The 24,682-nt window shown below is 41.0% G+C and overlaps 2 protein-coding genes across 4 annotated transcripts in view; one reads left to right on the top strand and one right to left on the bottom strand.

The window, feature by feature from the left end:
• appl1 (adaptor protein, phosphotyrosine interaction, PH domain and leucine zipper containing 1) overlaps positions 1–5,554 on the top strand; it is an 84,184-nt gene extending 78,630 nt beyond the window's left edge. For all 3 annotated transcript variants that reach the window (XM_068051696.1, XM_068051695.1, XM_068051694.1), the window contains one exon: positions 577–5,554. In XM_068051696.1, the coding sequence (XP_067907797.1) occupies positions 577–729 (153 nt within the window). In that variant the 3' untranslated portion in view covers positions 730–5,554. The remainder of the gene's footprint in view (positions 1–576) is intronic.
• A 5,325-nt stretch (positions 5,555–10,879) lies between these two features.
• Positions 10,880–24,682, bottom strand: part of asb14a (ankyrin repeat and SOCS box containing 14a) — a 31,759-nt gene continuing 17,956 nt past the window's right edge. The window contains exons 6-9 of the mRNA XM_068052268.1: positions 20,300–20,471; positions 18,291–18,834; positions 14,396–14,549; positions 10,880–11,524 (exon numbers count right to left, since the gene is read on the bottom strand). Coding sequence (XP_067908369.1) covers positions 11,364–11,524; positions 14,396–14,549; positions 18,291–18,834; positions 20,300–20,471 — 1,031 coding nt within the window. The 3' untranslated portion in view covers positions 10,880–11,363. The remainder of the gene's footprint in view (positions 11,525–14,395; positions 14,550–18,290; positions 18,835–20,299; positions 20,472–24,682) is intronic.

Here is a 24,682-nt window from a genome sequence, read left to right as displayed (position 1 = left end):
GCTGTCCGGGGTTGCGGGACTATGAAGTTGGAAGCTGTAGAGGGAAGATCTCCAGAGGAGATGAGGTCAGTGACAGTCCTGTGGACAGTAGCTTGATGATCGGTGGTGGGGTCATGGTCCAGGCGAAGTAGGAAGAAACGTCTGAGAGCTGGCGCTGAGCCTCTGCAAGGTAGAGGTCGGTACGCCATACAACAACAGCACCACCCTTGTCTGCAGGTTTGATGACCATGTCGGGGTTAGACCTGAGAGAACGGAGTGCCTCAAGTTGAGAGGGGGACAGGTTAGAGTTCGTGAGGGGGGCAGAGAAATTGAGATGACCAATGTCTCACCGACAGTTTTCAATTAAAAGATCAAGAGCGGGTAAGAGGCCAGGGGGAGGGGTCCAGGTACAGCGAGAATGCTGGAGGCGGATGGGGGGAGGACTGCTGGTCAAATCAGTTCTGATCTAATCAGTTACTAATTGGAATCCTCATTAATTGTGAGTGTCCACATTTGCACCAAAACACCATTTAAAAAAAAAATCCTCTATTTTATATAAATGACAAACTGATTGTTTTAATGCAATGTTGTTTTTAGGATTTAGAGGAACAAAGCCGCCTAATAGCTGCTTCTAGTCGGCCAAACCAGACCAGTGGTGAGGGCCAGTTTCTGCCATTGGCTAACAGTAGCCAGTCAGAAGACAGTGAAGCAGGAGATGATGGAAAGAAGAAAAAGGAATCGGAAGCCTGAAGTGTTGAGATTGAAGAAGATGAAAATGTCAATCAGGTTGTATTTGTATTCATAGAACAACAGGTGACATGCACTAAATAAAGGCCCAGATTTTGCAGTCAGTAATGAAATGATGATGTTTGCCTTTGACCTTGAAGAATATTGCCCATAAAGACCTAGCGATCTCTGTGGCATGGATTTTCCCTTTCTTGACATTAGTTTGAATCTGGTGCCAAGTCAAGGGATCTCTCGGCATCCAGGAACAGTGATATCGTCAAGCAGGGTAAGCAGCCAATCACGTTGATCTATTCTCTCAGATAGCAAACCAGGAAGTAAAATGCGCTAACTATCCTTCACTTTCAATTAAATTTTATGGAGAGCAGAATAACTGGGACATACACAAGCTAAAATATCATACATTTTTTAAAACTGCATTTAAAAACGTAGAATTTTTATCAGAATGGAGAGAATCAACATTACAGAAAAATAAAATTAGTTTTCCGCCAGAGAGGTTCTTCAGCAGTAGTTAGTATGCTGCTAAAAATCTAGTTACACCTCATTAATAAATCATAACTTTTTGGGGTGTTTTTAGCAGTGGTATTACAGAGTAAAAGGTGAAATTCTCATCAGCACAGTGATTTGCAATTGTTTGCAGTCTGTGGGGACTTCAACAGTGCACCCTATGGACGAGTGTAGAATCACTGACGACAACTTCTGGTTTTTCACATTTAATTGCGCACATGTGCACTCCAGAAGTTGTTGTCAATTTCAGAGGAGTGATGATGGCGAAAGCTGGCAGTTTCATCATCATTACTATTGCAAAATCCAGGCCAAAATCACAATAATAGTAAAATGATTAGGAATCACAAAATTTAATCTGAAAATTCATTCGTAAAAATTGTTCCAGGCAGCTCAACCCAAGTGTGATGGAAGCTTTCAAAAACCTTTCAACCTGCAGCTTGCCTATCGTAACCTGCTTTTGTATATAATATGGGAAAAAACATAGCAAGCACTGTTAAGTTTGATTTTGAACTGCAATAGGTTGCTTACTAACTCTCCTCTACATATCTTTGCCTTTTTATTTGAAAGCTATAATTTTTGAAAGTAAAGGACTATGTATTCTATATTTTATACATTTCACCCTTGTACTCTGTATGTATATATGCATGTGTAGAGTTAACATACCTACATTCAGATTGTTCATTGTTTTTTTAATTAATAAAAAGATCCCATATGTATCCTCCTTAAAACCATAGCTTACAAGGGAAGCGGTTACTGCTTTTGATAAACAAATTGAATGGAAGATTTTTTTACTATACCAGTACTTGCTTTATAGTTGAGTAATATGCTGTGCTCTACTTAAGAAGTGAATCACATTTTAAAATGTGTATGGTTGTTTTTTGTGCAGTTACTGAAATTCCTAGTATCTGATTTACGGTATGGTGAAATACTTTCTTTGGACACAATTTATAAGCCTCATATTCTGACACATCAGTGGAGATTGACTAGGCTATGGGGTAACAGCGTAGACTGTAGGTTGATGCTGCTGGATTTATTTAACCGGATTTACATAATGTTGTAATTATTATAGCTGATCTGTTGTGGAACATTCTGATTTCAATTTTGTGAAGTCAAAGTTGAACACAATTTGGTCTGATGCCTTTAACGTCTGCTCAAATTGAATTAAGCCACCTCTAAGATACCAGATTGATTTTAGCCATTTATTCCAGGTTCACAGTTTGGCAACTATTTTATGTTTAATGTATGTTGAATTTAATTTTAAGATTGAGTGATTAGGCAATAGTGGGGATGGATCTTTTAGGAACACTGACAAATGCTTTATTTCTCTGGCTGTCACACATCCTTATTACTTCTCTGAGGATATCTTTCACAGCTGTGAAATAGCTGTGAGCAGTGAGAAATTTTAAATACTTTGGTTGAGCTTTAGAGTAAATATTCCTCAACATTCCCACAATCCACAATTCTATGCAGTGCCCATCATTGTTTCAGTTGAACACTTTATATTGATTTCCTACAGTATATATAGTTCAGTGATATGAGCTTTTAGTTGGTTCTTGTTGTATTTGTAATATGTCTATTAATAAAGTAATGTGGTTTTATTTGAGGGTTGTTTGCAACAGCAGCATGCTACCAAATGCATATCCCTTATTGTATTAAGGTCTGAACTGCTTATATAATAGGGAACTACAGTTGAATTTTATATAAATGTAAAAGAACTATGTCTTATAATTGAATGGCATTATACTAATTGTAAAATTGTGCTTTTCCTATTATCACTCTTAATTGGTTTATGGAGAGTTAGTTTAAGGATCAGTTTGAATTATTATGCTAAATTTATCAATTTATGCCAAAAAAGCAAAATTGTTTGTTTTAAATTACATGATTATAGGCTCAGTATTCATCTTGAAGGGGAAAACTTGCACTGTAAGCACACACCACTGCACTTTCTTTGAGCAATATAGCACATAGAAACTGTAAAATTACCCCGTAAGAAGATTTTGTATAACGTATAAATTATCAGAAGAGTGATCTATTTTGAGGTAACAATATTCCTCTTCAAATAGGTCTGTCTTATCTAGGTGAATTAATTAGGAAGTCCAGTGTCCACTAAAACTGTAAATGCTGAATTGGAATATTTTAAGTTGAAGCCGGTAAAAAAAAATGTATTTAAACTAGGCCAATGCACTATTTTAGACTTTCTTGGTGTACATTAGCAAACGGTTGAGGAAGGAGTACTGCAAGTTTAAGAATCCCCTGTAATTTTTATATTTATCTATATGGTAGTGTTTTCTAAAGGTCCACATTTTGTACTATTGTTCACAGAGCAAAGGTTAATAAAACAGCTGAGTGGGTTTTTATGTGTGATTTTTTAAATCAGGTTAAGTTCCATTTTATGGTTGGGGATTGGAAAATAATGTTGCAAATAATGGCTCTTCCTCCAACAGTTAGTAACTAGCTGAGCCACACAGACCACAAAAGGTCCCGTGTTCAGTCACTGGTTTGGGCTGAATTAGCTGATCTCAGAAGGGCAACAATAAAAGCATAAAAATTGACCTCATACTTGAGTTAGGGAGGGGAAATTAGGGTTCCTATTTTATTTCTGTTCAGCAACCCCTGCTTTAAGTGCATGTGTGAGGATATCTGGTGAGCACAGTATTGGGTTGAGCTGTGACTAGCTCATTGACACTCGCCATCCAGACTCGCATTTATGAATATTGGTAACTTACTGAAGATACATGAGAGCCTGTGAAACCCAGAATCCCATTGTTGTTTTATGGCGTTTTGTATTAGCACTCCAACCAGCATTCTGTATCACTTCCTTTTATATTCAGTGCTGCATGTATAAAATCCCGAATCCCAGTTTCCCTTTATGGTCTTTTTTACTTGCATTCCCACCTTTTAAAGGATCAAGATCCTGCACCAATAAGTCTGTTTCTCCACTCTGTTTATCCATTAGAGTATACTTTCACTCACAAAATGTACTAGTTCTCATTTCTCAGCATCCAACTGCATCTGGCACCATCTGTCCACTTTGCTAACTTGTCTGTGTCCTCTTGTAATCCATTGCATTCTTTTTCACAGTTTGCTATTACTCTTAATTTGGTATCAACAAACATTTGATATAACTTTTGTGCCTATGCCAAAATTATTTACACAAATGGAAAATAAAGGAGGCCGAGCACAAACCCCTGGGGCATATCACAATCTACGTCATAACAAACTGAAAAACATCTACTTACCCTCACTCTTTGCTTTCATACCTATAGCTATTCCTCTATCCATATGGCTACATTTCTTATTACTGCATGCCTTAATTTTCTTAACATAAATCTCTTATGTTGCACCTTATCAATGTCTTCTGCAAACCATACAACACATTTATATGACAAAACACTAGACAGTTACAGTGGACGGTGCAGTGGTTAGCACTGCAGCCTCACAGCTCCAGCGACCCAGGTTTGATTCTGGGTACTGCCTGTGTGGAGTTTGCAAGTTCTCCCTGTGACCGTGTGGGTTTTCGCCGGGTGCTCCGGTTTCCTCCCGCAGCCAAAGACTTGCAGGTTGATAAGTAAATTGGCCATTATAAATTGCCCCTAGTATAGGTAGGGGAATTGAGGGAAGGTGGGGATGTGGCAGGAATATGGGATTAATGTAGGATTAGTATAAATGGGTGGTTGATGGTCAGCACAGACTTGGTGGGCCAAAGGGCCTGTTTCAGTGCTGTATCTATAAATAAATAAATAAAAATAAAAACATGGAACAATCCAAAAAATAGAAAATGAAATGAATGATCAGTTCATTTATGTTTTGGTAGTCTTTGAACAATGTCATGGAATCTTGTGTTCACCCAGCAGCCAAACAGGCTGATGGAGCCTCTGTTTAACAGTTCATTGAAAGACACTTCTGACAATCATAGAATCTTCCAGCACAGAATGAGGCCATTTGGACTGTTATGCCTATGCCAGCTTTTTGAGTCCAATTTGGTCCAATACCCCAGCTTTTCCCAAGAACTCTGCAATGCAACAATCCCTTTATCCGACAGTGAAATGCCAGTCTAGATTACACATTCAAGTTCTAGAGAAGGATATGAGCCTACACTCTTCTCATTTCAAGATAAGAGTGCTACCAACTGAGACAAACCTGATGCATCAGGTTTCTCCCTGCCTGCTTTGTTAAACCAGAAGGAGGTAGTAAGTCTTTAAATGTACATGAAGCTGCAGCAGTTGAGACTCTGATGTAATACTGAAATGTTAATGCTCCATTTGTAATGCTCTTTTGGTCTGCCTCTCATGTTTGACCCTACATAAACTTCAGCTTATCCAAACGTCTGCTGTCTGTATTCTAATTCGCACCAAGTCATACTCACCCATCATCCCTGTGCTCCACTGGCCAACTTGTACACTGACGACACCCAGTTCTACACCACCACCCCTCTTGAGTCCTCCACCATCACTAATTATCAGACAGCTTATCCAACTTCCAGTACTGGATAAGCAGAAATTTCCTCCAATTAAATATTGGGAAGACTGAAGCCATTGTCTTTAGCCCCCATTTAGCCCCCTAACTACCAACTCCCTACCTCTCCCTGGCAACTATCTGAGACTGAGCCAGACGGTTTGCAATCTTGGCGTATATGATTTTGAGGTGTGCTTCTGACCACATAGTCGTGCCATGACTAACTGTCCAACTCGGTCCCTACCTCAACTCAAACACTGTTGAAACGCTCATCCATGCCTTTCTTACCTCTAGACTTGACAATTTCACTCCTGGCCGGCCTCCCACATTCTACTCTCTCTAAACTTGAGGTCATCCAAAACTCTGCTGCCCATGTCCTCATTCGAACCAAGTCCTGTTCACCCTTCACCCCTGTGCTCCCTGAGCTAAACTGGCCCTGGGTTAAGCAATGCCTCAATTTTAAAATCCACAGGAAGGGCAGAGTCCTGGGCAGCAGGAGGCTATGGGAGAGGAACGAGAGGCAGGAAGGACACAGAGGCTGTACCTCAGCATAAGATCTACTAGCGAAGAAGGAGCTACCTGGAGAGGACAGAGATCCAGTGCTGCAGGAGACTGTGACACTGCAGGTAGATGATCATAGATATCTGTGCTCTCGTCGTCGAAGACCTCGCACCTCACAGCACTGATTGCCATGCCCTGCTAGTAGCCATCAAAGTCACTGCGGCCTTGAACTTTTTCACTTCTGTCTCCTGCCAAGGATCAGCGGCGGACCATGGTGGCATCTCACAACCAGCTGCACAACACTGCATCTCGCTGGTTACTGATGCCTTATATGCCAGAGTTGGACAATAAATTCATTTCATGACTGCTGCAGCCTCGCAGGCACAAAGGCCATTGGGTTTTGCTGCCATTGTTGGATTCCCCCAGATGCAGGGCATCTTTGCACCCATGTGACCGGCCAGTCCGATTCATCAACCGGAAGGACTTCCATTCCCACAACAAGAGCTTCCTCCATGTATGCACTCGCTTTCCTGGCTGCTGCCATGGCTCCTTCATCCTCCACCATCTAGGCTGCTACAGATCTTCACTCCAACCCCAAACGTCCATGGATGGATTCTAGGGGACAAGGTATATTCCTTGAAGAGATGGCTACTTACCCCTCTAGGAGAGGCACAGAGGCGATACAACCAATACCACCTGCTCACTAGGCTAACCACTGAGCAAGCCATCGGGCTTCTCAAAATGTGATTCCAGTGCCTGGACTGGTCAGGGCGGTATTCTCTATACACTCCTGCAAGGGTCTCAGTCATTGTGATGATCTGCAACACCCTCCAGAAAGGTGTGGACCTTGAGGACGGTGAAGCCTTGGAACCAGATAGCTCATTGGAGGAGCAGGAGGTGGAGGATGCTAAACACTAAGGTGCCTCAGTAGCACAAGGAGGTGGTCAGGCACGAGGTGGGGCACGATGGTCTCAGGATGCAATGAATGTCGGGATTCATTTGATTTGGGAACATTTCAGCTGAGTCTCTCTGACCCAGGATGAAGGGCATGGTAGGGAAGTCAGTCTGAGGTACCTGTACTAAGACATCCATTGAGGACGCAGTCTGGAACATCAAAACTCTTACCGCCAAAGAAGATTGCACATCGGCCCAGAGGTTTTGCCCTCACCATGGAGAAACCCTTGATCTTCTTCACCACCTCAGACCACTTTTCTTGTCACGCCAGCAATAAAAGGAGTTTCAGATGTGTGGCTTAAAGTGTCATTATTTATACAATGCTAAGAAAGGGAAATAATGCACAGACAGTAAGAAGGCACCCCAGTAACCCAATCAGTGCCCCATGTGACACAGTGGCCTCCACCCTCGGCCATTTTTACGCGGTGCTGCCCTTGTGGCTTCGGCAGAGGTGGAGACAGCCTGCTCACTTGTCTCTGCTTGCGGCTAAAATGCATGTGGCAGTTGTCCTCGTCAGGGAGGTGCCCATGGGGACATCTCCAGAGGCTGCTGCACCTGCATCATTGCAGGGCCAGACTCCCATCACTTGGCCCTGCTGCACAGGTGCTCCCACTATCAGAGGAGCCAAGGAGGCCGAAGATGACGACGGTGCCCCATGAGGAGTGAGACCCTTATCCTCCTCCGTAATATCCTCAGCCTTTGGTGGGTGCATTGGATGCCTGGAGGAGGAGACCAGCTGGGGCGCAGCTGGCATCCACTTTAAAATTTCTGTGCCACCAGCACCACTGATTAGTCCAGGCTAAACAGTGAGGCATGCATCCTGTGGACGTCAGTGTGGATTTCCTGCAAACACTCTTAAGTGCTGCTGTATAAAGCTCTCCATGAGATTGGCCACTGTTCCTGGAGGAACTCATGCACTCATAGCCCTGAGCCATGGGGTGCACATGAGCTGGATAGACTCTTCCATCCTCTGCCCATGACCTCACACTGCATCAGGGAACTCTGACAGATGGGAGCACATCTCCAGCTGCTGCTCCAGGTAGAGCCTTCTTTCTTTTGACTTTAGTGCCATGCTCTTGCCTAGTGACACACTCTCTAACTGCGTGTGAGGACCCAAGGTGAGAGTAGCTGCGCTGGTGGACAGTGCGATTGCAAGGTGTGACAGTGCTTCTTCTGTTGTTGCTGTTGCTCTTGGGCTGCTGCTTGAGAGGGAGAAGGCCTCCTTGGGTGGAAGTCTGCACCTGTGGGAGACACGAGAAAAGATCATGAGAGCTAGCTAGCCTGCAGTAATGAGGGTTGCCAATGCAACTCAGTGTTCAACATTGTGGAGTGCAATGCACGCCCTCAATACGGGCATTGCTCTGTAATCACCATCTCCAGCATGATTGTCCATTTTGCCGGGGTCAACATCCTCCTGGTCAGCAATCCTGGCTATTTCCATCACTCGATCCTTCATGAGGGTTACGGACCAAATGCTGGAAGGTGGGATTAGAATGGGTTGATCGTTTTTGGGCCGGCATATATCGTTAATATATACCACATTTTCCAGTGATCACTGGATACAGGTGTGGTGCCGGAGGAGTGGAGAGCTGCTAACATTGTCCCACTGTTTAAAAAGGGAGCGAAGGTTGGACCTAATAATTACAGGCCAGTCAGTCTAACCTCAGTAGTGGGCAAATTATTGGAATCTATTCTGAGAGACAGGATAAACTGTCACTTAGAAAGGCACAGGTTAATCAAGGACAGTCAGGATGGATTTGTTAAGGGAAGATATTTGGGGGCATGATCAAGAAGTTTGCAGATGACACAAAGATTGGCCATGTGGAAGATAACGAGGAGGATAGGTGTAGGCTGCAGGAAGATATTTGATGGTCTGGTCAGAGGGGCAGAAAAGTGGCAAATGGAATTCAACCTGGAGAAGTGTGAGGTGATGCATTTGTGGAGGTCAAACAAGGCAAAGGAATGCACGATAAATGGGAAAATACTGAGAAGTGTAGAGGAGGTGAGGGACCTTGGAGTGAATGTCCACAGGTAGCAGAAGGTAGCAGGAAAGGTCGATAAGGGGGTTAAGAAGGCATATGGAATCCTTTCCTGTATTAGGCGAGGCATAGAATATAAGAACAGGGAGGTTATGCTGGAACTGATTGGTTAGGCCACAACTTCAGTACTGTGTGCAGTTCTGGTCACCTCATTACAGAAAGGATGTAATTGCACTAGAGAGGGTACAGAGGAGATTTACGAGGATGTTGCCAGGACTGGAAAAATGCAGCTATGAGGAAAGATTGGATAGGCTGGGGTGGTTCTCCTTGGAACAGAGAAGGCTGAGGGTAGACCTGATTGAAATGTACAAAACTGTGAGGCGCCTGGATAGAGTGGAGGTGAAGGGTCTATTCACCTTAGCAGAGTGGTCAGTAACAAGGGGGCGTAGATTTAAAGTGATTGGTAGAAAAATTAGAGGGGAGATGAGGAAAAACTTTTTCAGCCAGAGGGGGATGGGGGTCTGGAACTCCATACCTGAAAGGGTAGTTGAGGTAGAGACCTGTTTATCTGCAAAAGGAGCTTGAAAAATATTTTTACTGTCAACTATCTAAAATAGTTATCTAACCTACATTTCAAAATTATCCATGCATTTAGTTAACATCCAATGCTGCATTCACACTGTAACTGTAATGTTGCTGTATAGCAGAAAATGCAGTTATAGCGTAAAGGCCGTTTGAATCGAGTTAGGAGCCGAGGAGGAGATGATCTCAATCCTCTTTGTACACCGTTTGAGCCTTGACAACTTATTTATACTCCAAATCTAACACTATTCAACTAGTGTTGGTGCAAAGCTCAAATAGCTTTGCTAAATTCGTAGTGTGAATGCTCGGTAAAGCTGTTCCTATTTTACAGCTCAAGCCTAGGGAGAATGAACCAACTGTACGGGTTTAAAAAAAAATAAATCAGTAACTGCATGGTTAGGCCTTTCAAAATCTATGTCTCAGCCAGTTTTTGATATCTTTTTTGTCCAACTGAATTTCCAATGTTTAATTAATTTTCCTCCTACACACACGTTTGTCTGGTGCTATCCAATTTTATCAAATCAGCCATTGGTTACAAGATTCTTAATAGCTTATTAAGCATTCAATGAGCAGTGAGAGCTGTATTAACCTGAAAATATCTGCGAAGGTTTTACAAACCACTGTTTCTTATTCCTACAGGATTTGGGTGGGTCTCAGCAAAGTCGAGTAATTACCAGAGTTCGAGTCTTGTGAATAGATTGTTAAGCAGAGTACAAAAGAGGTTCATGGTCAATGAAAGGGGAAGGAAAAAACTGTTAGGTATTAAATCACTCGGCAAAAAGAAACACAAATCTAACTCCTGTTTTCTGCTCTGAGACATTGCAAAGTTATTGTTAAATGAAGATACAGCTCATAACAACTTACTCTTAAGTCAAAGAAGTCAACCATTGACATCACAAAGGCTCTGAAGGCCTGTTAGGCACAGTATATTATTTACAATGTTTTTATTACTAAAGATAGCATTTAGTCTTTTTGTTTAAAACTATCCAAACTGTTTTAATACTCCTGTATCAATATACTTTGATTAATGGTATTGTATTTGATTCTACCTAAAATGTGAAAATATATATATATATATGTCAATATTCAATGAATAATAAACCCTAAAAACCAAATACTCGAAAGGGCGGCTTATTTTGTTTACTTATATTTGATATTCAACAATTATTTAAAAACCACTCTGCCTAAGTACATATTTCAAACTTTTACACAATAGATTCCCCAAAAATACAACACATGTCTTGACAATTTGGGCAAGCCAGTCCATTAGTGAATTTTCAATGACAGCTGGCTTGAACAATCTGATAATCAGACTCAATTTATTCTCGTTCTTCCCTTCATTCTAGACATTTGCTGTTCTCAGTAAAGGAGGTAAAACCAGTGACAATCACAGCACATTGAAGCAACAGACTCATTTCATTTATTTTAATTTAAATTCTATTCAAAAATAAATGACAGTAATGATAAATCATAATGTAAATCAATCAGATTTCATTGTATACCTTGATTTAATGGCTTGATCAAACAAAATAGTAATGTTCACGACATTTTTAAATCTTGCAGATTTTAACAGAACTGATCTATGAATCTATTAACCATTACCAATGTTCTTTTGAAGTTAGCTTTAAACTATAAAAACGGATTATTAGCAATCTATCAGGTTTATTTCCTGTTATAAAGGTCATATTCTTTAAAGAGAATATATTCTTTTAGGCGACTGGGCAATGAAAGGAATGTCATAAATACTGGACATCTCAGCCTCATCCGGCCCATGCATTTTCGGATCTTCAGCCTGCACAGATGCTTCAAAGAACGTGGGTTTTCTGGAATTAAGGAGGGAATCATCATAAATACGAACCTACTTAGAGAATATGAATTAAAGTAATACTTAGTTCACACTTTTCTATAAATAAAGACATACAAAGTTTCATATAAATTATATGTAACAAAAGGCAAAGTGTTTCAGAATATACCAAAATTTAGGGCAGCACAGTGGCGCAGTGGTTAGCACCGCAGCCTCACAGCTCCAGCGACCCGGGTTCAATTCTGGGTACTGCCTGTGTGGAGTTTTCAAGTTCTCCCTGTGTCTGTGTGGGTTTCCTCCGGGTGCTCAGGTTTCCTCCCACATGCCAAAGACTTGCAGGGTGATAGGTTAATTGGCCATTATAAATTACCCCTAGTATAGGTAGGTGGTAGGGAAATATAGGGACAGGTGGGGATGTGGTAGGAATACAGAATTAGGGTAGGATTAGTATAAATGGGTGGTTGATGGTCAGCACAGACTCGGTGGGCCGAAGGGCCTGTTTCATGCTGTATCTCTAAACTAAACTAAATTTAGCATTTACTAGATTTCCATGATCCAAATCAGAATACAAATTTGAGCAAATTGCTCAGCATGCATTAAATGGTGCCTTTATAATGAGTACCAATTAAGAGGGTTATCTCTTTTTTGAGTGCTGTGGAGGCAGCAGCATTAATCTACAGATGGTTCTGCACCAGTTTCACATTCAGCAATGTTCAAATGCTGACATTTTTAATAACAAAAAGCTCTTGGCTGTCTATTAAGATGACATGGGAGATAAACTGTCAAGAGGATTAGATTGGCTAACACATGTATGGTGCCTTCAGTAGATGCAGCATTGTGGAGTCTGGAGAATCCTCTTGGTAGACAAGTATGAAATCGACAGCCATTCAATAGATGTGCAGCATCCTCAACTGCAACATAGCTACAAAGAGGGCTCTTTCTGAGTCTACAGGTGCATTCATTTCGCCCATATTTTTCCTACATCTAAAACAGTTGAGCTTGCACTAGAGATGGCATGGCAATTCAAAACCAGCCAGTCTCTCATCATAGAGTCATAGAGTTATACAGCACAGAAATAGGCCCTTCGGCCCATCATGTCTGTGCCGGCCATTAAGCACCTATCTATTCTAATCCCATTTTCCAGCACTTGGCCCGTAGCCTTGTATGCTATGGCATTTCAAGTGCTCATCTAAATACTTCTAAAATCAGGCTGGGTGATGAAGGAGGAGTTTCTTATTGAGGGAACAGCTTATCGCCTTTCTGTTCATTATAATCAGGCAGCATCTGCTATGGAGATGGTAGCATTGTCCAGATTGGTCTGCTAATGAATTTGTGGTAAGGCACCTTCACTATATCTATGAAAAGGGACAGTTATAGTTCTTCGGGATTTTATCAAGCAAGTTCTTTGCTACAATATAACACCTGATGCTAGTTGATGGGGGGCATATATTTGAGAGGGTTGGTAGACATGTGGTGTTTGTTGGCCTTATAATCTATGTTGTTATTATCCCAGTTATTATATTGGCCTACTAGTCATGATGTAAAGATGTTACCTTGTTTAGGGCCTTTGATGTTAGGCAATAAGCTGACTACTTGGAGGATGCAGAAGAACAGACTCCCTGAGGGATCAATTGTTGTTCCAACTTTTCTAAACATATTTACAAACAAACTCCCTCCAACATACTTCTGGCCATTCAAGTATGCAGATGCTATTTGCCTTACTTCAAGAGACAGAGACTTCAGAATGATTGTAGACAACTTGAATCAAGACATGGCAGCCATAAGTAACTATTGCAAAAAATGGAAATGGAAATCTACTGTGTTGAAGACAGTGTCATTGTGCTTTCATCTTAATCATGCCAACGCTTCATGAGAACTCAACAACTCAACATCTTCTGGCTGAAAAACAGCTAACACATGACCCAAAGCCAGTAACTCTATGAATAACTTTAGATTGTATACTTACCCACAAAGACCACTTCAACAAGATAGCTCAGATCAAAAGAGAAATGGCTTCCTAATTAAGCTTGCGGACTCAACTAATTTGCAAACATTGCACAGCACTCTGTTATGCAGTTGGAGAATAATACACTCTGAGGTTAAACACTTTTCACACAAAACTTGTTGAAATACATTGAAGTCAAACAATGAGAATGATGCGAACTTATTAAACTTTCTAAACTCTAAATTTAAAGATAGTTCTGCATCAGTTGCAGCTATACTGCAACCAATTTGAAGACCAGCTTCTTAAGATGGTTTCACACACAAAATGGCAACCTGAACTGATGCAAGCTTGGTTACAAGTCAAGATAGTGGTATTAAGTTAATAGTCAGAAACAAAAATATATTTGCTGTATTAATGTAAACCCCAGTTCATCAAGTCACAATTTCACATGGAAGTTCTTTATTTTAAGAAAGCTAAGAATTGGGGAAAAGTTGTATTTCTAAAACAAATTTCCTAGAATTTTCAGTTAATTTATTCTGCAGCTATTGGGATTTGTCTGAGAGCACTCATATTTGCTAGCTCAAAGGAATGGATAACATGTACATGTACAGAACTTGGGTGCAAGCATCCTACTCTAAATATTTTAATTAATTCCAGATAGATTTAAAAAGTGCTCAAGAACTCCAAGGGACAGCCAGGTTTGACATCACAGTGGAATTATACTCCACGCAGTGTCAATCAACCCAAGTAAAGTTACAGTGCTTTTCTTAAGAGTTGGGTTGGACTCAGAATTTATACGCACAATTTTTGCAATGCTACAAAGCAGAAACTATTTTGCTGTGACACTAAATTTACAATACCCTAAATGTGTTCTGGAAATGCTATTATGTATATTCATTAATGCACCATGATTACCAAAGATAGTGAATATAATCAGGAACTTACTCATGATATGTCTGATTTCTGACCATTCATTTTGTTGTTCAAGTGCAGCTTTCAGTTTCGAGCAGAAATGAACATGGGCCACATAATCCAACATCACACGGATCACATTTCCAGATAGGTGCTTTAGCCAGGTTAAAGTAATGACTTCACAAAACTGAAATAGAAATTCAAAAGACTAAATAATATTTGTATAAACATTATATAAATTGATTGTTTTTCTTTCAAACTACAACAAAAAGCATTTGCCACAGCTGAATTCAATAACATTTCAATGTAGTAAAGTTTGCTTGAACGAAACCATGTTTGTGGCATATTGTATACGTTTCATTGAGATCACCCCTCATTCTTCTAAATTCTAGGGAATATGGAATCAGTCTAGTGCATCTTTGTTGCACTCCTTCCTTAGGTAAAGAGATCAAAACTATACACAGTACTCCAGGTGTGGTCTCACCATGGTCCTATACAATTGCAGTTAAGAATTCTTTTTTATACTCCAATTCCTTTGTAATAAAGGCTAAGCATACCATTTGCTTACCTAATTGCTTACAGCACCTGCATGCTAATTTTGTGTTTTGTGTACAAGGACCCCCAGCTCCCTCTGAATACTAGCATTTCCCAATCTCTAACCATTTAAAAAATATCCAGTTTTTCAATTTTTCTTATGACTGTGGATTAAAGGCCTGCTCAGGTCAGGAAAAAAAACCCTGACCCGAAGCCAACAGAACCACATCGGACCCGAGCCCAACCTGGCCCGAGTCCCTGCATTTTTCCCCACGCCCAACCCGACCCAAGTCTGACTGACCACCAGAATGTTCACTTTAACCTTCCTAGTGACTCCGAATCTGCAGGAAGCTGCAGCATGAGCATGATGACATCATACAGACGCTCAGTCACTCACTGCACAGACTCAGAGTTTCCTTCCTTGATGTCCCGGACTCCCAGCTGAGGTAGGCTTTTCAACTTTTGACATTTACCAGCAGAGCAAAATGCAATACTTACTGTGTGTGCCCGACCCGAACCCGGCCCGACCCGACCCGACCCGAGCCCAAAAGCCAGACTTGGAAGAGCGACCCGACCCAAACCCGACACATGTCGTCGGGTCCCGTCGGGTTCGGGTTGGGTAGCAGGCCTTTATTGTGGACAACTTCACATTTCCTTACATTTTACTCCATCTGCCATGGTCCTAACTGCCCAACCAACCCAAAAATGATCCATTTATTTCTACTTTTTGTTTTCTGTCCGTTAACCAATCCTCAATCCGTGCTAATATATTACTTCCAGTTCCATGAACCCTAGTTTTGTGTAATAACCTCTTGTGCGGCACTTTATTGAATGCTTTTTGAAAATCCAAATACACTGGTTCTCCCTAATCTACCGTGGTAGTTTCAACCTTAAACAACTCTAAAAACTTGTAAAGACAATATCCCTCTCATAAATCCATGTTGAATCTGCCTAATCATATTATGATTCTCTAAGTGCTCTGTTAGCACATTCCTAATAATAGATTCTAGTATTTTCTCTACTTCTGAAGTCAGGCTAACTGGCCTGTAGTTCCTTATTTTCTTTCTCTCTCCTTTCTTGAATGGCGATGTTACATTTGTTACCTTCCAATCCACTGGGTACCATTCTAGAATCTAAGCAATTCTGGAAGATCAAAATCAATGCATCCACTATCTCTGCAGCAACCTCTTTTAAGACCCTTGGATGCAGGCCATCAGCTCCAAGGGACCTATTGACTTGAAGTCCCATCAATTTGAATATTGCTGAAAATAGAGTCACGCTGTCAAAGCTTTACGTCTTGCCCTGAGGAATGAACCAGCGAATGGCTGTCACTTATTTTGTTCAGCTGAAACAGGCGTAATGTTTGTACATATTCTTTCTGTGCAAAGAACAGGGCCCTGTATTAATATATGTAGCTTCCAGTACAGGCAAATGCGCCACACTGCGTGTCCTATTGACAATCTTAAATTGGTTGTCAGCGTATTCTGATTCATTCCTCAGGGCAATGCCTTGACCAATCAGAGACAAGCTGCCTGGTTTAAATTTCGAACAAACCTTGGCAGTTAACTGTTATTCACCGTAAACTGGTGCATTCGCCATGGCAACGCCTCTACCAATCAGAGTTCACTTCCCAACCAATCAGCACTCTCTTCTCATGCAGTATAAGCTTACATTGGTTATTCTTGCGATTGTCCTGATGAGTGCAAGACGAAAAGCTCTGACAACATGTCTCTATTTTCAGCAATGCTCAAGCAATACTAAACAACTATCCCATCAATTTCTTCAGTACTATTTAATAATAATATCCTAAGTTCCTCATTTTTAATAGACCCTTGGTTCAACACTATTTCTGGAATGTTTATTGTGTCTTCACTGTGAAGATAGATGCAAAGTATTCATTTAATGTCTCTGCCACTTCCTTAGTCCCCATTATAATTTCTCCTGTCTCTGCCTCCAAGGGACCCACTTTCGTGAATCTCTTCCTTTTTACCTACCTATAGAAGCTTTTACAACTTGTTTTTCTATGTCTTGCTAGTTTGCTTTTCCTTTTCAATTTCTTGGTCATTGTTGAATTCTAAAATCCTCCCAGTCCTCAGATTTACTATTCTTTTTGGCAACATTCTAAGCTTCTTCCATTAATTTAATACTATCTTTAACTTTTCTTGTTAGCCACATTTGGACCACTATTCCCATGTGGTTTATACGATTTAAGGGAATGCTGCAAATTATGAATTATTTAAATAATTGCCATTACTTATTTACCATCATATCTCTTAATCTGGTTTCCCAATCGACCTATATTTCTTTATACTTTTCTGATGTAAAGAGAGAGAAGGAACAATGTCTACACAAAGAAATATATGGGTTTTTTGGGGGGTTTTTCCATTTATGGGATGTGGGCATCACTGGCCAGGGCAGCATTTATTGCCCATCCCTAATTGCCCTTGAGAAGGTGGTGGTGAGCTGCCTTCTTGAACCGCTGCAGTCCATGTGGGGTAGGTACACCCACAGTGTTGTTATGTCTTACACAGCAGAATTTAATTGCATGGTTTGTTAACTAACATAATATGTAAATAAACCTAAAAAATCCAAGTTAGTTTTGATCTGCGAATATTTGATCATAAAACTCAGACCGAGAACCAGGCTTCAAAGATCAGAAAAGCCTGGATTTTGTGGGCAGCGGCAAACGGCACTAGCTGTTCATTACACTTACACTTGGCCAAGATTTTATATGGGATTTTACACTGGAACTTGCAGTGATTAGAAATCCATTTTGGGATAGCAACCTTTACAGGAGATCTGGGACCTGTGTGAACAAGGCAAGCAACTGTGTATCTCCTTAACCAATCAGATTGAAGAATCCTTACTGAGGCACACAGAGGCTAAACGAAGAAATGTCAGAATAGTTAATTCAATGCCAACTCATGTACAGAAAGCAAAATAAAGATTGAGAAGGAAAATGAGATTGAGAGATAAAAGAGATAGAAAAAGGTTGTTCAGCTAATTAAAATTAGAACTTATCATGCTGCTAAAAATGTACTTACACTGGAATGGACAAGTCCGAAATTTTTCTGGTGAGTTTAGTGGGTATCTAACAGGTAAAGAAAAACGCAACATTACGTCCTTCCGTATATTTCAATGCCAAGTCTCTGGGCGAGATACTGTTATAGCGAAGGTTTTGGAGGAGCGAGGCAACTCGGACAGCAACTTCCTGATTTCAGTGCTAGCTACACATGTGCAGTCGCCGAAAGTTGCTGTTCAATTTACTCTTTAATAATGATGTGCGCTGATGACTGCAGGATTCGGGCAAATATCTAACAGCAATTTGGTCAAGAATCTGTCACAAAACCAACCAACCAGTATTCTGACACTGAAATATGAATCCAGTACCTACCATATTGTCTTTAATGACTGAAGGTGTCCATCCTTCAAAGGAAAATGGGGGATGAATTTTGTTTTCATGTGGACAATCAAAGCATCGATGGATGTCGTATCCGTAACTGAACAGCATCCTCAGCACAACTTCATCATTTAATGCATACTGCAGAGCGGATGGGAAGTGAGTTGTGTTCACTCTGCAATAGTAATTTACATTGGCTCCATGGCGAAGAAGCAAGTTCATGAGTTCATAGTTGCCTAGTCTCAGAGCTAGCTGGAGACAATTGATAGGATCTTGGTTTGGTAGTGCTCCAGCTTCCAGGAGGAGACGAGCAGAGCAGACATCATTATTTGACACAGCAAAATAGAGAGCAGATTTTCTGTGATCATCATAACTTCCGCGAAGCCTGGGACTTAGCATGAAATTGACATCAAACTGAGACTGCAAAAGTAATTTGAGGCATTCCGGATGGCCACCTGCTGCTGCAGAATGCACTGGGCTGATCCCACTGTTTTTAATAGCAGAGTAATCCGTCACTGGAATTAACTGTTTCACCGCTCTAAGAAAAAACAGACAAGAATGAAGTTTAGTCATTAAAAATTGTTGCAAATAGTGGAAATCAGAAAATCTCAGAAATTTACAGCGGCTACACTAGTACTAAAAAAAGAGACCGGTGAAATTCATGTTTCAGACCAAAGTCTCAAATTTAAACATGTACCTGTTTGTTTTTTATAATTGCTGAGCAACAAATTGTGTTTCCAGCAATTTTTCTATTATATATTAAACGGAACGCTGAAGCTAAAAGTCTCTGCTTTGTTTATATAAACTCCACCAACGAAAGGCTCTTAATGTTATAAAGTTGCAGCTGACAGCACATGAACTGTTCTCTCACTGTCAGTTGTAGTTGGATATAATTTGACAATACCAGTATCTCCCATTTAAAAAGGGGTCATAGTCTGAGATTCCCAACTATTCAACAGTTATTCTTTAGTTTAGGAGTAGTTAAATGGCTTGCTTTGCATTTTTTAAATGGGGTCTCAGTTCCAACAGTGGCTGCTGATGAGGAGCTTTGCTATTCCCAGATGGGCTTTTGGTGAAGCATCCCACCATAGGTAGAGATCTGCTGAAAGGTCATCAACCTGGAAATGTTAACTCTGTTTCTTGCTCCACAGATGCTACTTGACTGGGAGCATTTCCAGCATTTTCTGTTTTTATTCCACCATAGGTAAGGGTTAGGTAGAAGAAACAAAGCAGCCGTCAAATGCTTCTTAGAGCAATATCAAAAGCTGTCACGTGTCCTAAAGCAGAGGAAATCTCTAATGCAGAAACATTATGAAAAAGGTTTGCATGAGATTCTTATAATAATGCTTTAGCCTCTTACAGAGATAAGTAACAGTTCTGAGGAGGTCCTATTTGAATACTGGGAATTAATATTGTCAGACAGCAGTAGACTGATTTCCAAACTATCATTGTCCTGTGCCGACAGGAATTTTGTACAGAAGACACTCAATGATGAAGCTAAAAGAATATTATTGTGTTTTGAACAATGATTGTGGATGACAAACTAGACAAGAAAGGCGGTAGCGCCTGCTAATAGATACACCTGCCACAAACTTGAAGAAGCAGCATCTGAATACAGCCATAGCTCACATTGACACTCAGGCTCCTTCCACCTCCAAAGTCTGATGATCTGGGCCATTTCATTATATACATGACTGAGCCAAGGTCAGATTTCTAGCCAAATTGAGAGTGAGTAAATTCCACCTCAAATGGAATTTTAGCAACCCAGAGGAACCTGCATCAGTAAAAGCCTTGAATATGTCCCTTCAACCGAAATATACAGTAGGCAGCCAGAAAATGTGAACTTTAGATTTGATTAAACTACAGACACAGCATTTTAATATTTGATAAACATTTTCAAAAAAAGCTCTGCAATTTCCCTTCAGGTTTTTATTTTAACTGTTAGAAATAAAAACATCACCACTGTAGCTGTGTTCTGCCTGAAATATTTTTCTCAGACTTACTGATCGTACCCTCTGTATGATGCCCTGTGAATGGGCAGGTGACCAGAGTTTTTAGGAACATTGGCATCAGCCCCATATTCCAATAGCAGTTCCAGGCATTCTGAGTTCGCAACTGTAACAGCTTCAAATAACACAGATACACCATCAGAAGCTTGAGACAGGACATCAGCTCCTGTGAAATAGAGACAAGTTAGTTTAAAGTAAGAAGTAAGGTGAGGCTGGATGAGACAGGGGTATGATGTCCATTCTTATATATTTAGACCTTGGTTTGAATTCAGTTCACAGTGAGATCATGAATGTCTGTCTTTATTTGTCAGCTGTAAAAGAGTAATGTGAAATGCGTTTGAATAAGTCCAATTCCCAAAAAGCAAGAGTCCGCAGTGTGAAAGTTCCTAATATTCTGCACAAAACAGTTTGAAGCCATAGGAACATTTGGTGTTGTAAGTAGAAAAGACCAATTATAACACATGTGGTGTTGTCCTGGTGTTCACCCAGCAGCTCAGCACAGACCAAAGATCTTCCTGCTCTAAAGTCATATTTGCATAGCCTTTCAGCAGCAGAAGGTTTGGGACAACCTACATCTCCAAAGCCACATGAGACTCATTAAGGACTCATGTGGCTCCCGAACTTGATCGATATAACCCATTTTGATGGTAATATCAGGAAAACTCTATATGCCAAATGGGAAATGTTAATTTCATTGGTTGGAAACTTACATTAGACTTTTAATGGAAAAATCTTACAAGTTAACTTTAAAAAAAAAGTAGCAGCCAAGATGGCCACCGAAATTTACATTTGAACTGAGATTGAACTGGAGACAAAAGGTCGAACAAAGCCCAGCCAGAGCAATGGCTTGCTCTCAGTGAGTTAATTACCTAGAATGGCTTTATCAGCATGGCCATGAAGGCCATTCCCACCCAATGACTTTGAAAGAGGCAATGCTCCAAATGTAGATGGACACAATTGGGGCATGTAGCCCCTTGAATTCCAGAGAAGATTCCAGAAAATACCTCATTAAAAACAAAGGGGTTTGATAGAACCATGTGACTATTTCTGCAACTCTGGAGAAACTAAGTTTTGTCACACAGACAGCAGACAGGCAGTAACTGAAAAGCCAGCAACAAAGCAGGCTCTCTCCCTCTCCTCAGAAAATATCGAGAAGATCCAGCTGCGGCTGCAACTGGGAGCCCCCCCACCCCACCAAGCCTACAGACCGCTAAAGCCAGCATCCAGGGGACGAGAATCAAACCCCCCTCCTGCCTTCAGGAGCCCTGAGCAAAGCAAAGCAAGCCAACCACCATGCACGTGGCTGAGCGAGGACTTCAAGACTATTACTTCAGTTGAGGACTATTGGATTCACATACTGTATTTAAATTCCATTAATTCCGGATTTTAATCCAATCATCAAATTTGTTTCCCTCTGTAATCTATTTGTATGTGTGTGACTCTGTGTGAATGTGTGCATGAATATGTAGAATATTTTTAGTATTTTTAATCAGAGTAGACTGTTAAATTTAATAAACTTACCTCTTTCCTGTTTAAACTTAAGAAAACCTGTTTGATTGGTTCTTTTGCAATCATGTTAGAGGAACAAAATGAAACAATAATGGAGATAGTAAGCACAACCACTCTTTTAAAAAAGGAGTAAACCCTGTTGCAGTCAAACAAGAGAAGGGGCGAAAGGGGAGCCTGAGTCCCCCCCTCCTCACCTGACCATAACAGAAATCTGGGGGCTATAGTCCAGGGTTGTAACCCAAAGAGAAACGAGAAATTGTAAGTGGGAAACCAAATTGATCCTTCCCAAAATTTAAAAAAATATTCAATACAGGTTTTCTGGTGGTTTTTGCTGCTAGAGTACTAACATGTCCGCATTGGAGACCAGTACCTTCTCAAGCCAGGGTGAAGTAACTTGGGAAAAGTTAAAGGCCCTATCTATTGAAGACTTGAGGAATGTAGAACCATCGAACAATAGAAAAATTACAGCACAGAAGGAGGCCATTCAGCCCATTGTGTTCGTGCCAGCCGAAAAAACTAGCCGCCCAATCTAATCCCACCTTCCAGCACCTGGTCCATAGCCTTGCTGGTTACAGCATTTCAGGTGCATGTCCAGGTACCTTTTAAAAGAATTGAGGGTTTCTGCCTCCACCACCGTTCCTGGCAGTGAATTCCAGACACCCACCACCCTCTGAGTGAAAAAGTTTTCCTTATGTCCCCTCTAATCCTTCTACCAATCACCTTAAATCTGTGCACCCTGGTAACTGACCTCCCCACCAGGGGAAACAGGTCCTTCCTGTCTACTCTATATAGGCCCCTCATAATTTTGTACACCTCTATTAAGTCACCCCTCAGCCTACTCTGTTCTAAGGAAAACAACCCTAGCCTATCCAATCTTTCCTCATAGCTGCAACTTTCGAGCCCTGGCAACATTCTTGTAAATCTCCTCTGTACTCTCTCCAGAGCAATTATGTCCTTTCTGTAATGTAGTGACCAGAACTGTACGCAATACTCCAGCTGTGGTATAACCAGTGTTTTATACAGTTCCAGCATTACATCCCTGCTTTTGAATTCTATACCTTGGCCAATAAAGGAAAGCATTCCTTATGCCTTCTTCACCATTCTATCTACCTGTCCTGCCACCTTAAGGGACTTGTGGACATGCAGTCTAAGGTCTCTCACTTCTTCTACCCCTCTCAACATCCTCCCGTTTATTGTGTATTCCTTTGCTTTATTTGCCCTCCCCAAGTGCATTACCTCACACTTTTCTGGATTGAATTCCACTTGCCACTTTTCCGCCCACTCAACCAAACCATTGATATCTTTCTGGAGTCTACGGCTATCCTCTTCACTATCAACTACACGGCCAGTTTTTGTGTCATCAGCAAATTTCCCATTTATGCCTCCCACATTTAAATCCAAATCATTAATATATACCACAAACAGCAAGGTACCCAACACTGAGCCCTGTGGAACGCCACTGGAAACCGCTTTCCATTCACAAAAACATACGTCGACTACTACCCTGTGTTTCCTGGTCCTGAGCCAATTCTGGATCAAACCTGCCACAATCCCCTGTATCCCAAGGGCTTTCATTTTACTGACCAGTCTGCCATGTGGGACCTTGTCAAATGCCTTACTGATGTCCATGTAGACCACATCCACTGCACTACCCTCATCAATCCTTCTTGTTATTTCCTCAGAAAACTCAATTAAGTTAGTAAGACATGACCTTCCCTTAACAAATCCAAGCTGACTATCCCTGATTAATCCATGCCTTTCTAAGTTGCAGTTTATCCCATCCCTCAGAATAGATTCTAACAATTTACCCACCACTGAGGTCAGACTGATTGACCTATAATTATTTGGCCTGTCCCTCGCACCCTTTTTAAACAATGGTACAACATTCGCAGACCTCCAATCATCTGGTACCTCTCCTGTATCTAGTGAGGATTTGAATATGATCCTCAGTGCATCCATTATTTCCTCCCTGGCTTCCTTTAACAACCTGGGATGCAATCCATGCGGCCCTGGTGATTTAGCCACTTTCAAGGATGTCAGACTCTCTAGTACTTCCTCACTCATTATGCTTATCATAACTAATATTTCACACTCCTCCTCTTTAACTACAATGTCTACATCATCCCTCTCCTTTGTGAAGACAGAGACAAAAAACTCATTAAGAACCCTGCCCACATCTTCTGCATCCACGCATAAGTTCCCTTGAACATCTCTAATAGGCCCTACCCTTTCCTTAGTTATCCTCTTGCTCTTAATGTACTGATAAAACATCTTTGGGTTTTCCTTGATTTTACTTGCCAATAATTTTTCATGTCCTCTCTTTACTTTTCTAATTTTCTTTTTTTACTTCATCCTGCACTTTCTATACTCCTCTAGGCTTTCTAAAGTATTAAGATTTTTGTGATCGTCATAAGCTTTCTTTTTCTGCTTTAACTTACCCTGTAAGCGTCTGGATAACCAGGGGGCTCTAGATTTGGCAGTACCACCCTTTGTCTTTGTGGTGACATGCCTACACTGTGCCTGTAGTAGCTCGCTTTTGAATGCCTCCCCCTGGTTTGCCACTGATTTTCCTTCAAGAAGCTTTATCCAGTTGCTTGCAAGACAGTTGAAATGGTCGGCCGACAGCTGGACCCTTTTGTACAAAGCAAGCTAACAGGAAAAGCTCATGATGTTTATTCACTGTTGCCAGATGAAAGTTCATCAGATTATGAATTGATTAAAAATGCTATCCTCGGGGCACATGAGCTAGTACTGCAAGCCACAAATTCCAAACCTCCAGAAGCAGCCTGATCAAACTTACCTTGAGTTTGAAAGAAATAAGCAGCTGGCTTTTGACCAGTGGCTAAGAGCCCTTAATGTACAGCCACA

The sequence above is a fragment of the Heterodontus francisci genome, chromosome 19, assembly GCF_036365525.1.
Source record: "Heterodontus francisci isolate sHetFra1 chromosome 19, sHetFra1.hap1, whole genome shotgun sequence".
In the NCBI taxonomy this organism is placed as follows: domain Eukaryota; kingdom Metazoa; phylum Chordata; class Chondrichthyes; order Heterodontiformes; family Heterodontidae; genus Heterodontus; species Heterodontus francisci.
This window is presented reverse-complemented; position numbering and strand designations above follow the sequence as displayed.